Source organism: Macaca nemestrina, chromosome 7 (assembly GCF_043159975.1).
Source record: "Macaca nemestrina isolate mMacNem1 chromosome 7, mMacNem.hap1, whole genome shotgun sequence".
Lineage (NCBI taxonomy): Eukaryota > Metazoa > Chordata > Mammalia > Primates > Cercopithecidae > Macaca > Macaca nemestrina.
Window position 1 is genome coordinate 130,372,523 of NC_092131.1, and position 16,237 is coordinate 130,388,759.

The window sequence follows — 16,237 nt, forward strand, 5'->3', positions numbered from 1 at the left end:
GGATTTCTGCACCTGCCCGGGGCCAGAGGGGAGCCAACTGCTCTAAAGACCTTGAGTGAACATCAGCAAGAGCCTGGCATTGCTCTCCGTGGGCCTGTGGAGGTGGTGGCCACAGGGAGAGACTCCTCTGCTTGTAGAAAGGGGAAGGAAGAGTGGGAAGAACTTTGGCTTCTGTCTTGGGTGCCAGCTAAGCTGCAGTAGAATAGAGCACCAATTGATTCCTAGGTTTCTGACCCCAGGCCCTGGCTCCTGAATGGTATTTCTGAACTAGCCCAGGGCTGGAAGGAACTTGCCACCCTAAAGGGAAGGATACAAGCCTGGCTGGCTTTGCCACCTACTGATTGTAGGCCCTAGGCCTTGAGTGAACATAAGCAGTAGCCAGGTAGTGGTTATGGCAGGCCTTGGGCAAGACCCAGTGCTGTGCTGCCTTCAGGTCTGACCCAGCACAGTGCCAGTGGTGGTGGCCACAGGGGTGCTTATGTCACCCCTTCCCTGGTTCCAAGCAGCTTATCACAGAGAGAAGCTACATTCTTGTAGGAGAAAGTAAGGGGAGACAACAGTCTCCGCCTGGTAATCCAGGCAATCCTTCTGGAACTTACACAAGACCACCAAGGTGGTACCTCTATGAATCTGCAAGAGCCACAGCATTAGTGGGCTTAAGGTGTCCCCTAATGCAAATACATCTGCAGTGACCAAAGACTTAGATCACAACACCCAAGTCCCTGCAAATATCCAGAAAGCCTTCCAAAGAAGGACGAGTACAAACAAACCCAGACTGTGTACAAACAAACCCAGACTGTGAAGACTACAATAAATACCTAACTCTGAACTATCGAGACCCCAATGAACATCCACAAGCATCAAGACCATCCAGGAAAACATGACTTCACCAAACGAACTAAATAAGGCATCAGGGACCAATCCTGAAAAAACAGCAATATGTAACCTTTCAGTCAGAAAATTCAAAATAGCTGTCTTGAGGAAACTCAGCGAAATTCAGGACAACACAGAGAAGGAATTCAGAATTCTATCAGATACATTTAACAAAGAATCAAGCAGAATTTCTGGAGCTGAAAGGCAACTGACATACTGAATTCACGACAACACAGAGAAGGAATTCAGAATGCTATCAGATACATTTAACAAAGAATCAAGCAGAATTTCTGGAGCTGAAAGGCAACTGACATACTGAAGAATACATCAGAGTCTCTTAACAGCAGAATTGATCAGGTAGAAAGAAGAATTAGTGAGCTTGAAGACAAGTTATTTGAAAATACACAAGAGGAGACAAAAGAAAAAAAGTAAAAAGGAATAAAGCATGCCTACGAGATCTAGAAAATCGCCTCCAAAGTTCAAATCTAAGAGTTATTGGCCTTCCAGAGGAAGTAGAGACAGAAATGGGGTAGAATGTTTGTTCAAAGGGATAATAACAGAGAACTCCCCAAACCTAGGGAAAGATATCAATATTCAAGTACAAGAAGGCTACAAAAGACCAAGTAGATATAACCCAAATGACACTACCTCAAGACATTCAATAATCAAACTCTCAAAGGTCAAAGAAAAAGAAAGGTTCCTAAAAGCAGCAAGAGAAAAGAAATAAATAACATACAATGGAGCGCCATTACATCTGGCAGCGGACATTTCAGTGGAAACCTTACAGGCCAGGGGAGAGTGGCATCACATATTTAAAATGCTAAAGGAACCACACTTTTACCATAGAATAGTATATCTGGTGAAAATACCCTTCAAATGTGATGGAGAAATAAAGACTCTCCCAGACAAACAAAAGCTAAGGGATTTTATCAACACAAGCCCTATCCTATAAGAAATACTAAAGGAAGTAGAAAGAGACTAGAAAGAAAAGGATGTTAATGAGCAATAAGAAATCAATTGAAGATACAAAACTCTCTGGTAATAGTAAGTACACAGAAAAACACAAAATATTATACACTGTAATTGTGGTGTGTAAACTACTCCTTTTTTTTTTTGAGACAGAGTCTCACTATCACCCAGGCTGGAGTACAGTGGCACCATGTCAGCTCACTGCAACCTCTGCCTCCCGAACTCAGGCAATTCTCATGCCTGAGTACCTAGAATTATAGGTGCATGTCACCACACCCAAGTAATTTTTGTATTTTTAGTAGAGATGGGGTTTCACCATGTTGACCAGGCTGATCTCGAACTCCTAATCACAAGTGATCCCAAAGTGCTGGGATTACAGGTGTGAGCCACTGCACCTGGCCATCACTCTTACTTTGGGTAGAAAGACTAAAAGATGAACCTATCAAAAATAATAACAATAACTCTTCAAGACATAGACAGTACAATAAGACATAAACAGAAACAACAAAATGTTAAAAAGCAAGGAGATGAAGTTAAAGTGTAAAATTTTTATTGGTTCTCTTTGCTTGTTATTTTGTTAATTGCAATCAATGTTAAGTGATAATCAGTTTAAAATAATGAACTGTAAGACATTATTTGCAAGCCTCATGGTAACCAAACCCAAAATCATAAAACAGATATACAAAAAGCAAAACTCAAGCAATTAAAACATACTACCAGAGAAAATCACACTCACTAAAAGGAAGACAGGAAGGAAGGAAAGAAAGAAGACTACAAAACAATCAGCAAACAACAAAATGCCAGAAATAAGTCATTAATTATCAATAATAACATTGAATGGAAATGGACAAAACTCACAAATCAAAAGACAGAGTAGCTGAACGGATTTAAAAAAAAAGAAAGACCTATACATCTGTTTCCTACAAGAAACACACTTCACATATAAAGACACACATAGGCTGAAAATAAAGGGATGAACAAACATATTCTACGCAAATAGAAACCAAAAATGAACAGGAGTAGCTATACTTAGACAAACTAGATTTCAATGCAAAAACTATAAAAAGACACAAAGAACGTCATTATATGATAAAGGAACCAATTCAGCAAAAGGATTTAACAATTGTAAATATATACGCACCCAACACTGGAGTACCCAGATATATAAAGCAAATAGTACTAAAACTAACAAAAGAGAGACAGATGCCAATACATTAATAGCTGGACACTTCAACACCGCACTCTCAGCATTGGACAGATCATCCAGACAGAAAATCAGCAAAGAAACATCAAACTTAATCTACACTACAGACCAAATGGATCTAATAGATATTTACAGAACATTTCATCCAACAGCTACAGAATACACATCCTTTTCCCCAGCACATGCATCATTCTTAAGGATAGACCATATGTTAGGCCACCAAACAAGTCCTAAAACATTCAAAAACACAGAAATAATATCAAGTGTCTTCTCTGACCACAATGGAATAAAACCAGAAAATAATAACAAGAGGAATTTTGGAAACTATACAAACTCATGGAAATTAAACAATTTGCTCCTGAATGATTAGTGTGTCAATAAAGAAATTAAGAAGAAAATTGAAAAATTTCTTGAAACAAATGATCATGGAAACAGCACACCAAAATCTATGGGATACACTGAAAGCAGTACTAAGAGGGATGTTTATACCTATAAGCACCTACATCAAAAAAGTAGAAAAACTTCAAATAAACAACCTATTGATGCATCTTAAAGAGTAGAAATACAAGAAAAAAACCCCAAATTAGTGAAAGATAAATAATAGGCCAGGCACGGTGCTCATGCCTATATCCCAGCACTTTGGGAGGCTGAGGCAGGAGAACTGCTTGAGCCTAGGAGTTCAAGACCAGCCTAGGCATCATAGCGAGATCCCATCTCTATAAAAATTTTAAAAATTGGTCAGGTGTGGTGGCATGCACCTGTAGTTCCAGCTACCCAGGAGGCTGAGCTGGGAGGACTGCTTGAGCCTGGAGGTCAAGGTTGCAGTGAGCTGTGATCATGCCCCTGCACTCTAGCCTCAGCAACAGAGCAAGATTCTGTCTAAAAAAAAAAAAAAGAAAAAGAAAAAGAAAAGATATAATAAAGATCAGAGCAGAAATAAATGAAATTGAAATGAAGAAAATAATGCAAAAGGTCAACAAAATGAAAAGTTAGTTTTTGAAAAGATAAAATGGACAAACCTTTACTCAGACTAAGAAAAAGAGAGAGAAGACTCAAATAAATAAAATCAGAGCTACAAAAGGAGACATTACAACTGATACCACAGAAATTCAAAGTATCAATAGTGACTACTATGAGCAACTATATGTCAATAAACTGGAAAGTGTAGAATAAATGAATAACATTCCTAGATACATACAACCTATCAAGATTAAACCATGAAGAAATCCAATACTTGAACAGACCAATAACAAGTAATGAGATAGAAACAGTAATTAAAAGTCTCCCAGTAAAGAAGATTGGGACCCATTGGCTTCACTGCTGAATTTTACCAAACATTTAAATAAGATTAAATACACAACTCCTATTCAAACTATTCTAAAAAATAGAGGAGCAGGGAATAATTCCAAATGCATGATGCAAAAAATCCTTCAGAAAAAAACTAGTAACTAAATTCAACAACACAATAAAAACATCATTCATCAGAACCAAGTGCGATTCATCCCAGGGATGAAGGATGGTTCAACATAGGCAAATCAATCAATGTGATATCTCATAGCAACAGAATGAACAACAAAAACCATATGACCTTTCAATTGATGCTAATAAAAGCATTTGATAAAATTCAACATCCCTTCAAGATAAAAACTCTGAAAAACTTGGGTATAGAAGGAACATGCCTTAACATAATAAAGTCGTATATGACAGACCCATGGCCAGTTTCATACTGAAAAACCAAAAGCCTTTCCTCTAAGATCTGGAACAAGACAAGGATGTTCACTTTCACTACTGTTATTCAACGTAGTACTGGAAGTCCTAGCCAGAACAATCAGATATGAGAAAGAAATAAAGGCCATCCAAATTGGAAAGGATGAAGTCAAATTACCCTTGTTTGCAGATGATATAATCTTATATTTGGAAAACACTAAAGACTCCACCAAAAGTGATTAGAATTGATAAACAAATTCAGTAAAGTTGCAAAATACAAAATCAACATCCAAAAAACAGTAACATTTCTATATGGGAACAGCAAACATACATATTTCTATATGCCGACAGCAAACAATCTGAAAAATAAATTTAAAAACTAATCCCATTCACAATAACTACAAATAAAATACCCAGGAATTAACCAAAGAAGTAAAAGACCTACAATGAAAACTATACAACATGGATGAGGCTGGGCGCGGTGGCTCAAGCCTGTAATCCCAGCACTTTGGGAGGCCGAGACGGGTGGATCATGAGGTCAGGAGATCAAGACCATCCTGGCTAACACGGTGAAACCCCGTCTCTACTAAAAAATACAAAAAACTAGCCGGGCGAGGTGGCGGGTGCCTGTAGTCCCAGCTACTCGGGAGGCTGAGGCAGGAGAATGGCGTGAACCCGGGAGGCGGAGCTTGCAGTGAGCCGAGATCCAGCCACTGCACTCCAGCCTGGGTGACACAGCGAGACTCCGTCTCAAAAAAAAAAAAAAAAAAAAACAAACCTGGATGAAAGAAGTTGAAGAGGACACAAAAGAATTGGAAAGATATCCTGTGTTCCTGGATTGGAAGAATTAATATTGTTAAAATGTCCATAAAACCAAAGCAAATCACAGATTTAATGTAATACCTATCAAAATACCAATGAAATTCTTCACAGAAATAGAAAAACACAATTCTAAAATTTATATGGAACCACAAAAGATTAAGAATAGACAAAGCAATCCTGAGCAAAATGAAGAAAACTGGAGGAATTACATTACTTGATTTCAAATTATACTACAGAGCAATAGTAACCAAAACAGCATGGTACTGGCATAAAAACAGACATATAGACCAATGGAACAGAATAGAGAACCTAGAAATAAATCCACACATCTACAGTGAACTCACTTTCATTAAAGGGTTTTCATTAAAGGGGTCAAGAGCATACATTAGAAAAAGGACAGTCTCCTCAAAAAAATGGTGCTGGGAAAACTGGAAATCCATATTCAAAAGAATGAAACTAAACTCTATCTCTCACCATATATAAAAATCAAACCAAAATGGATTAAACACCTAAATCTAAGACCTCAAACTATGAAACTTCTACAAGAAAACATTGGGGGAACTCTCTGGGACATAGAACTAGGCAGAGATTTCTTGAGTAATACCCCACAAACACAGGCAACCAAAGCAAAAATGGACAAATCAGACTACATTAAGTTAAAAAGTTTCTGCACAGCAAAGAAAATAATCAACAAAGTGAAGAGACAACCCACAGAATGTGAGAAAATATTTGCAAACTACCCATCTGACAAGGGATTAATAAACAGAATATATAATAGCTCAAACAACTCTATAGGAAAAATGTCTAATAATCTGATTTTAAAAGGGGCAAAAGATTTGAATAAACATTTCTCAAAAGAAGACATACAGATGGAAAACAGGTATATGGAAACCTACTCAACATCATTGATCATTAGAGAAATACAAATCCAAACCACAATGAGATATTGTCTCACCCCAGTTCAAATGTGAGTGAACAACTCACTAAAAGTGAGGCAATAACAAATATTGGTGAGGATGTGGAGTAAAGGGAACCCTCTTACACTGTAGGTAGGAATGTAAGTTGGTATAACCACTATGGAGAACAGTTTGGAGGTTCCTCAAAAAACTAAGAATAGAGCTACCATGTGATCCAGCAGTCCCACTGGTAGGCATATACCCCAAAGAAAAGAAATCAGTATATCGAAGAGATATCTGCACACTCATGTCTATTGCAACACTAGTCACAAAAGCCAAGATTTGCATCAACTTAAGTGTCCATCAACAGATGAATGTATAAAGAAAATGTGGTACATATACACAATAAAGTACTATTTAGCCACAAAGAAGAATGAGATCCTGTCATTTGCAACAACATAGATGGAAATGGAGGTCATTATGCTAAGTGAAATAAACCAGGCACAAAAAGACAAACTTCGGGTTGGGTGAGGTAGCTCATACCTGTAATCCCAGCACTTTGGGAGGCCAAGGTGGCTGGATTACCTGAGGTCAGGAGTTCGAGACCAGCCTGGCCAACATGACAAAACACTGTCTCTACTAAAAATACAAAAATTAGCTGGGTGTGGTGGCACATGCCTGTAATCCCAGCTACTCGGGAGGCTGAGACAGGAGAGTGGCTTGAACTGCCTAAGGCGAAGGCTGCGGTGAACCAAGATTGCAGCACTGCACTTCAGCCTAGGCAACAGAGCAAGACTCCATCTAAACAAAAAAAAAAAAAAAAAAAAGAAAAGAAAAAAGACAAACTTGCCGTGTTCTCACTTATTTGTGGAAGCCAAAAATTAAAACAATTGAACTCATGGAGATAGACAGGATAATGACGGCTACCAGAGGCTAGAAGTGTAGTGGGGGTTAAGGGGGAGGTAGGGATAGTTAACGGGTACAAAAAATAGAAAGAATAAATAATATCTAGCATTTGATAGCACAACAGGGTGACTATAGTCAATAATAATGTAATTTTAAAATAACTCAGAGTATAATTGGATCATTCATAACACAAAGGATAAACGCTTGAGGGGATAGATACCCCATTTACTCTGATGTGATTATTACGTATTGTCTGCCTGTATTAAATTATCTCATGTACTCTATCTATTATGTGCCCACAAAAGTGATAAATTAAGATTTTTTTAAGAATAAATGAAACACAGGGAGCTCCAGAACTGGGTAAACACAGGCTCTAGCTTGAGCTGAAACAGAGCATTCAAGCCAGCAATGGGTGGGCCTGGGACCTTTACTTGGCTCGATGTGAGGACAGTGCCCTCCTCTCATGAGGACTCTTTTGTAGACTTGGCTTATATTATTATGCAATGCTTGTCACCTTTCATTAACTTTTCTTGCAAGCCTGCCTATTTCTTTCAACTCTATGTGGCCAGGAGAGGCTTTGTGTCACTATTTCAGATGCAGACACACATCTTAGGGAAAACTGTCTGCGAGCGACGGCTTTCTCAGCCACAAGTCAGAGAGGTGGAGAAATCAATTTGAATTCTGGGCATCCAATCAAATATTTAGAACAGGACACGTCACCCTTTGAAAGTTGCAAAGTAAACAGAAGTTCAGCCTGGGAAGCAAATGTACTTCTGATTATTTAAACTGAAGTTCTAGAGAGGACGGGATAGTCAGTGGTTCCAACAACTTCAATGAGGGAACTTCAGGCAAATGCGGAGAACAAATGCAAAGTAGCATCCACGTAGTCCTAGTAGCATCAGAACCCTATTAATATACTCACATCCTGGAAAATGTCTGTTTCAGGCTTTTAGCAATTATTATCTGCAAACTGTGTTGCCGTAAAGTTTGAATGTTTTTCATCAATTAGTAAGAATCCATACCCATGTCCTTATAAGTGTTTGCTTTTCTTTTGTATCATCAGCTAATAGACTTTTAATGAAATACTAAGAAAACGTGCTCTCCCAGTGAAGAGACCACATTTCATATTCCTTCCAAGTCATCTCACCACCATATATTTATATTTCTGGATCTTTGTTAACTATATTTTCATCAGTGTCCCTTAAAACTTTGCTACTCAAAATATGATCCAGGGACCAGCAGCATCAATATCACATGGAAGTTTGTTAGAAAAGCAGACTCCCAGGCTGTTCCCCAGGCCCTACTGAATCAGAATCTGCAATCCCCCAGTGATTCACCCTACAGCATGAGAGTGCTGAGCCAAAAGAGCATCTGTATCTGACAAATCTATAACCAACAAGAAAAGGCAAATACTTTTGCATAGAAAATCCAGGTACAATGGTATATATGTAGGCATATGCAGTGATAATACTAATGAATGCCAGTATGCTTACTGAACGCCAGACCCTGTTATAGGGTCATGACTCTTCACCACAACACAGGACATAGGTACCATCCTCCTCATTTTTTAGATGATGCACAGAAGCACAGAGAGTGTAAGTAACTTTTACAAAATCACACAGTAAATCAGTGGAAGAGGCATGACTTGAACCCACGCAATTCGACTTCGGGAGGCAGGTTTGTAACCATTATACTCTACCACTACATTCACCATTCCTTAGCAGTGTGCACCTGTATTCAGGAAATTAAACAGTTGATTTGGGATCTGAAAGATAAAGCTAGATTGCTATCAGGCCCATCATTTTAGTTCAGTAACATTTAGAAACAGAGAACATAAAAGTTGGAGATCATAAAACTCTAAGAGAATGCCCTTGGGTATTTTCTGAGGACGCTGAAGCTCCGAGACGATGTGTGAAAACCAGTGGTTTTTCCAAAGGAGCGGAAAATTGGAGGCTATGATGTTTCCCATGATGTTTCCTGCCTCGTCTATGCCGCATCCTAATTCTTTCAGTGTTTGCTCTTCCAAAGATATTTCATACACATCAGATATCAAGTGACACCTTGTTCCTTTCTGAACTTGCATTCAAAATGTGAGAACAAAATCCTGTCATTTGCAATAGCATGGATAGAACTGAAGGACATTCTGTCAACTGAAATAAGCCAGGCATACAAAGACAAATAGCACATGTTCTCACTCATATGTGGGAGCTAAAAAAACCAAAATTGAACTCCTGAAGACCGAGAGTGAAATGACGGTTGCCAGAGACTGGAAAGGGTAGTAGCGACAGGGTTATAAAGTGAGGATAGTTAATGGGCAAAAAAATACAGTTAGAATTAATAAGATCAAGTGTTTGGTAGCACAATAGGGTGACTATAGCTAACAATAATTTATTGTATATTTTAAGATAACTAAAAGAGTAGAGGCTGGGCGAGGTGGCTGACGCCTGTAATCCCAACACTTTGGGAGGCCAAGGTGGGTGGATCACCTGAGGTTAGGGGTTCAAGACCAGCCTGGCCAATATGGTGAAACCCCGTCTCTATTAAAAATACAAAAAATTAGTTGGGCGTGGTGGCGTGAGCCTGTAATCCCAGCTACTTAGGAAGCTGAGGCAGGAGAACCACTTGAACCCAGGAGGCGGAGGTTGTAGTGAGCTGAGATTATGCCATTGCACTCCAGCCTGGGCAACAAGAGTGAAACTCCACCTCAAAAAATAAATAAATAAAGTAAAATAAAATAAAATAAAAGAGTAGCACTAGAATGTTCCTAATACAAAGAAATGATAAAAGCTTGAGGTGACGGATATCCCAATTACCCAGATTTGATCATCACACACTGTATGCCTGTATGAAAATATCACATATACCTCATAAACATATACATCCATTACATACTCATAACAATTAAAAATACACTTTTTAAAAATCTGAGAATATCAATCCTGCTTTATAAGTTATTTTGCATCCTATTTGAAACCTCCTCATTCAAAATGTTATTGGGAGGGTAGGCTGTGCTCACAAATCACACCTCAATATCCCTAATATTAAACACTGTAGCAATTTATATTCAAAGTATAATAGGAACTTCCAGGTGTTGTAGCCAAAGAGCTCTTCCTGTGATAAAACTGGGTCTGCCAGCTAGCTATAGAGTGCTAATTAAGATAGACTCTTCGTTTGGGCTCCAGAGTCATTTACCTGCTAAAGCTTAGCTCCACTAATACGTATGTAGATGAAAGGAGGGTAGAAGTCCAAGCGCAAATTAATGTGGCTACAGAATTTGTGCCATTTCATCTAAGATGCCGATTTTTAACCAAATGGTGCTTTCTGTCAACACTGAACATCCCACAAGGATTCTCTCAAGCCCAGAATGTTTGCAGAACGCCAGGCGGGGAGTTCCTGGAACAGACTTCAGAAGCCCAAGGAGGTTGAAAACTTCCTGTTTAAAGTACAACTTCTGCTATAAAAGGCATGAATCAACTTTCCTTTGGAAGCCTGCCCCTTCTGGGGAGAGGCAAGATAAAATATGCCATTCCCTTAAAATGCCACCCTCATGACGCCAACTATTTCTTGATTTAACCAGCAGTGCCCTTTCCATAACCTCTGTTTCACAGGCAAGGAAGGAGCTCCAGATCCAACTAGCAGAGATTGCCGTGTCCCTTGTGAAGCATGTGGTGTCAACACAAGTCACTTAATAATGGAAATGCTAGAGTGGGACCTAGTGACGCCCAAAGATCAAAAGCACAGTCAGGGCTGACCAAGCAGCCCTATCTCAGCCCACTCCTCCCAGAGCGCATGGTTCAGTGGCCCCGACGTGGGCTGGGGGCAGCTAGCAGCCTAGTCCCTCCCTGGAAAACAATGGAGTCAGCAGTCACAGATCAAACACCCTAAGAATTCACCCTAGTTCAGGGGCACTTACCTTGCACTGCCCAGACACACAGATGGCCGTGCCATTCTGGTCACAAGGGGTGCCATCGATGACCTTCTCAGCTTGCCGTACATAGAAGCGGTAGCCCATTGCCTGGCAGTTCAATTCACATTTGCGATTGCCTTTCACTACCAAAATAAAATAAAATAAAGGTGAGGTATAAGCAATATCATCTCTGTGGAATCAACACCTTTTTTCTTCCTATAATTTTTATTGAGATAAAATTCATATAACATAAAATTAAGCATTTTAACCAACTACACAGTTCAATAAGTCTTTGTATATTCATAAGGTTGTATGTCCAACCACAACCATTATATAATTCCAGAACATTTCCATCAGCTCAAAAAGAAGCCCTGTGCCTGTGAGCTGTCATTTCAATTCCTCGCTCCCCCTAGATCTTGGCAACCACCAATCTACTTTCTGTCTCTATTGATTTGCCTATTCTAGACATTTCACAATCACACACTCTTTAAAACTGCATGAAAGTTATCAGCTCTCCCCATATTCGATGACAGAGGGAAGGGATTGTATCTTGATCTATTTGCATATAGTAGTGATACAATGCTGAGTGAATATTATAAAGGAATTCTTAAAGGCTCTCACCATGCAAGTAACAGATTCTACTTTTAGACATCCTCCCATGCTTTGCCATTGTCATAATTAATTATGTTGGTCCAAGACCAACCTAAATATATTTCATGTATCAGCAATCATAGTGAGCACACAATTTTTATGTTCACAAGTCTCACTCTGTAACCCAGGCTGGAGCACAGTGGCGCGATCTTGGCTCACAGCAACCTCTGCCTCCCGGGTTCAAGTGATTCTCCTGCCTCAGCCTCCCGAGTAGCTAGGATTACAGGTGCCTGCCAACACAGCCAGCTGATTTTTTTTTTTTTTTTTTTTTTTTTTTAGTAGAGACAGGGTTTCACCATGTTGGCCAGGCTGGTCTTGAACTCCTGACCTCAAGTGATTCACCCACCTCGGTTTCCAAAAGTGCTGGGATTACAGACATGAGCCACCACACCCAGCCACATTCTGCTTTTTAAACTTAATATCTACATGGTTATATCATCTGTATGCCTTTTTAAATGGCTGCAGCTTCCTGTAATAATTCCTCCATTATGAGATATTTAAGTGGCTTCTCCATCACTCTAGGTTGAAGTTCAAAGTTCTAAGCGATGGATAAAACCTCTTTCAAGAGCGGAACCTCGCCTACCTTTATGGCCTCATTTCCTCCTGTTCTTCCTTAAATTCACATTCCTAAATACACATTCTACACACAACTAAGCACTCCCTCTCTCTAGCCTTTGCTTAACTGTTCCTTCCCTCACTTGGTTGGCCTGCGTTTGTAATTTGTTTGTATTTCCAGGTCACCTCCTCAGGAAGTCCTCCACGAATCTGGATCCCACCTGTACTTCTACCCCCTCTCAGGTTGATGTGTCCTCCTCTGTTTCAGGGCTAACCATGCTATGTTGCAGTGTGGTTTTGCGATAACACAGGGTGTCTCGGTCTTCTTCACTTTTGTATCCCAGGAACCCAGCACAGAGCTTGGCACATAGCAAATGCTAAACAAACCTCTGAGGAATCAAACAAGGGATGGATAAATGCATATCAGCCTTTTCTCCCCCTTGTCTTTCTCTCCCCTCCTCCTGCTAGATATATTTCCCTACCTCAGAGTCTTTCTCTACATTTCTATCACTTCATACCAAGCCTGGCACACAGACGGTGCTCAGTAAATGCTAAATTAATTACTGCTACAAGGAACATCTCAGAACAATTTAGTTGCTTCCAAAATAAGAATGAAAATAAATTTCAGGCAAGATATATTTCTATATCTGAAAGAGACAGACAAGCCAAGTACACACGGATTTAAAAACAAAAACAAAAAAAAAACTGTTTTGGAGACAAGGCTAATGCTTTGCTCAGCCATAGCCTGTTCCAGGCTGTCTAAAATCAGATTACCAGATTGGATAATACTGACTTTTTCCTACACAACACGATACAGCATATTTCCCCAGTGTGGCTGCCTGACTGTCATAGCAATAAACTTCCTTCTATTCCAAAGCCAGTGAAAATCTCTAACAGGAAATAACATGGAGCCTCTGGGACCGCATGGTTCCGGATGATTGCATCATCTAGGTACTCTGAGCTCTATCTTAGAAGTCAAGAGACCTGGTTTCTTCCCTTGGCTGCCCAAAAGATGTAAGAGGTTATTTGGGGGGAAAAAAAAATAAAAGAATACCAAAATGGAAGCACCTTTGGGATTTATTTCAAACCAAATCATCATTTGATAGATTAAAACACAGGCTTAAGAAAGGAAGTGACAAGTTGGAGGCAAAACTCATCTCCTACAACTTGCTTTCTCATTTCATCTATCAAGACCCTATTCCCTCTCTCCCCAGCTCCTGACTTTCTCAAGCACTAGAACTATCCAGGTGCCTTGCACTGTAAGTAATAAAAGTACCTGTGAAAAGCAGCCTCATCTGAGAAAGGGTTTGGGGTCCTCACTTCTCTTGGCTTCCTCCCAACTATCTCTATCCTTTGAGATACTATCTTTTGGGGCCACAATTTTATTCCTCAATATTTGCAAACATACTGCAGAACATTCTGAGGGAAAAAAAAAAACAACAAAAAAAGCTAAACACGAGACAATTACAGTAGAATCTCCAAATGGCCACAAGAAAAGAGCCCAGAGGAATAGCCTTAACTCTGGGCTCCTCCCACCAGTAGACATTGGGGACACTGCATCCGCCTTCTCACACTTGCAACTAGGAGACAACTGAAACCTGAGGACAAGGGACTTCTTAACAAAACTGCTAGCATCCTGTTGCCTTAGAAAATACTCACCCTAGCCGGGCGCGGTGGCTCAAGCCTGTAATCCCAGCACTTTGGGAGGCCGAGACGGGCGGATCACGAGGTCAGGAGATCGAGACCATCCTGGCTAGCACGGGGAAACCCTGTCTCTACTAAAAAATACAAAAAATTAGCCGGGCGAGGTGGCAGGCACCTGTAGTCCCAGCTACTCGGGAGGCTGAGGCAGGAGAATGGCGTAAACCCGGGAGGCAGAGCTTGCAGTGAGCTGAGATCCGGCCACTGCACTCCAGCCTGGGTGACAGAGCGAGACTCCGTCTCAAAAAAAAAAAAAAAAAAAGAAAATACTCACCCTAGTTCTTCTCATAAAATTATGTAATGACTTCTCTAGACCCTGCATAGACTTCCTACCCACTGCCCCCACCTTTGTGTCTGTGTGAGATAGGGTCTCGTTCTGTCACTCAGGCTGGAGTGCAGTGGTACATTCTTGGCTCACTGCAATCTTGACCTCCCAGGCTCAAGCCCTCCTCCCATTTCAGCCTCTTGAGTAGCTGGGACTACAGGTGTGCGCCACCACACCCAGCTAATTGTTGTATTTTTTGTAGAGATGGGGTTTTGCCATGTTGCCCAGGGTGGTCTTGAACTCCTGGTCTCAAGTGATCCTTCTGCCTTGGTCTCCCAAAGTGCTAGGATTACAGGCATAAGCCTCTGCCCCCAGCCCCCAACTCCTTTAAAATTCCTCATAAAAATACATTTGGGCTGGGCACAGTGGCTCATGTCTGTAATGCCAACGCTATCGGAGGCTGAAGCAGGAGGACTGCTTGAGCCCAGGAGTTTGAGACCAGCCTGGACAACATAATGAGACCCTGTCTCTACAAAAAAAAAAAAAAAATTAGCTGGGCGTGAGGGTGCACGCCTGTAGTCCCAGCCACTCAGGAGGCTGAGGCGAAAGGATCCTTTGAGCCCAGGAGTTTGAGGCTGCAATGAATTGTGATTCTACCACTGCACTCCAGCCTGCATGACAGAGCAAGAGCAAGATCCCATTTCAAAAACAACAACAACAACCTTTGAAGGGTTTCAAATTAAGGTTTTGCATGGATATTCACCTTATTCTTTTTTTTTTTTTTTTGCCTTTAAGTAAAGTACAATTCTGATGCCAGGAGACTCTTCTCTAAGCAGATTTTGTCAGGTTTTGTTGGTGCGGGGAAAGGGGGAAAACAGAAGGGGTGCCACAAGCTGGAAGCAATGGGATAAGAGGAAGTGGGCACCAACTTCTCTCTGTTTCTCTCCTTCTTTGTTCTCATCTGCTTCCTGAATGTCCTCCCTGCCTCCAAATGAACATTTCACCGTCCACACACTAAAGCAGTGGTTCTTACTGTGGTCCTGGGACCAGCAGCACCAGCATCACCTGTGTACTTGCTAAAAATCCAAATTCTTGGGCCTCACCCCAGACATCCTGGATCAGAAACTCTGGGGATGAGGTCTAGGACATGGTCAAGTTTGGGAATCATTGCTCTAAGGAAAACCAAGCAGTGAGCCAACTTGGAAGCAGCTGACTCTTATTTTGAATCAAAGATATTCAGATCCCATGCCTGAAATTAAAGATAATATAACCCCAAATATAGGCACTCTAATTAAATTTGGGATATTACCAGGTATCTGGAGCCCTGATATTTAAAAGCCCTCTAATCATGAAAAAAAAAAATGCTGGTGACTATACAAGAAAATTTAGGTTACTAAGAGTAAAGCAACTAAAAGCTAAAGAGTTTACCCTTGAATATAAGATTTAAATCACTTATTGAATTCTGTTTCCTTGGAAAAGCCATTGATATAGTAGTGAAGATTTTTTTAAAAAAAGTAATAAACTCAAAAGAAAAAGAAAATAGAAAAGGAGTTAACGGTTACAAAATTTAGGAAACCTGAAAGCAGAAGGGCTCATCGTAATGACTAAGCCAACCCAAGAAAGCTGATCCTAAGCAGCAATAAAAGCAGCAAAGCTACGCAGCATTACAGAGTCTCCAAAAGGTAACTTTGGAAATGGGGGAGAAAGCAGACCTAAAACTGCAACAACTATGTCTAAGAGTTGTAAGAAGTAGTTAGAGGTTCTGCTTTCCAGAATGGCTG

At 40.4% G+C, this 16,237-nt stretch overlaps 1 protein-coding gene across 1 annotated transcript in view; it reads right to left on the bottom strand.

The window, feature by feature from the left end:
• LOC105487604 (thrombospondin type 1 domain containing 4) overlaps positions 1–16,237 on the bottom strand; it is a 688,191-nt gene that overhangs the window by 361,547 nt on the left and 310,407 nt on the right. Inside the window, exon 7 of the mRNA XM_011751093.2 lies at positions 11,291–11,427. Coding sequence (XP_011749395.2) covers positions 11,291–11,427 — 137 coding nt within the window. The remainder of the gene's footprint in view (positions 1–11,290; positions 11,428–16,237) is intronic.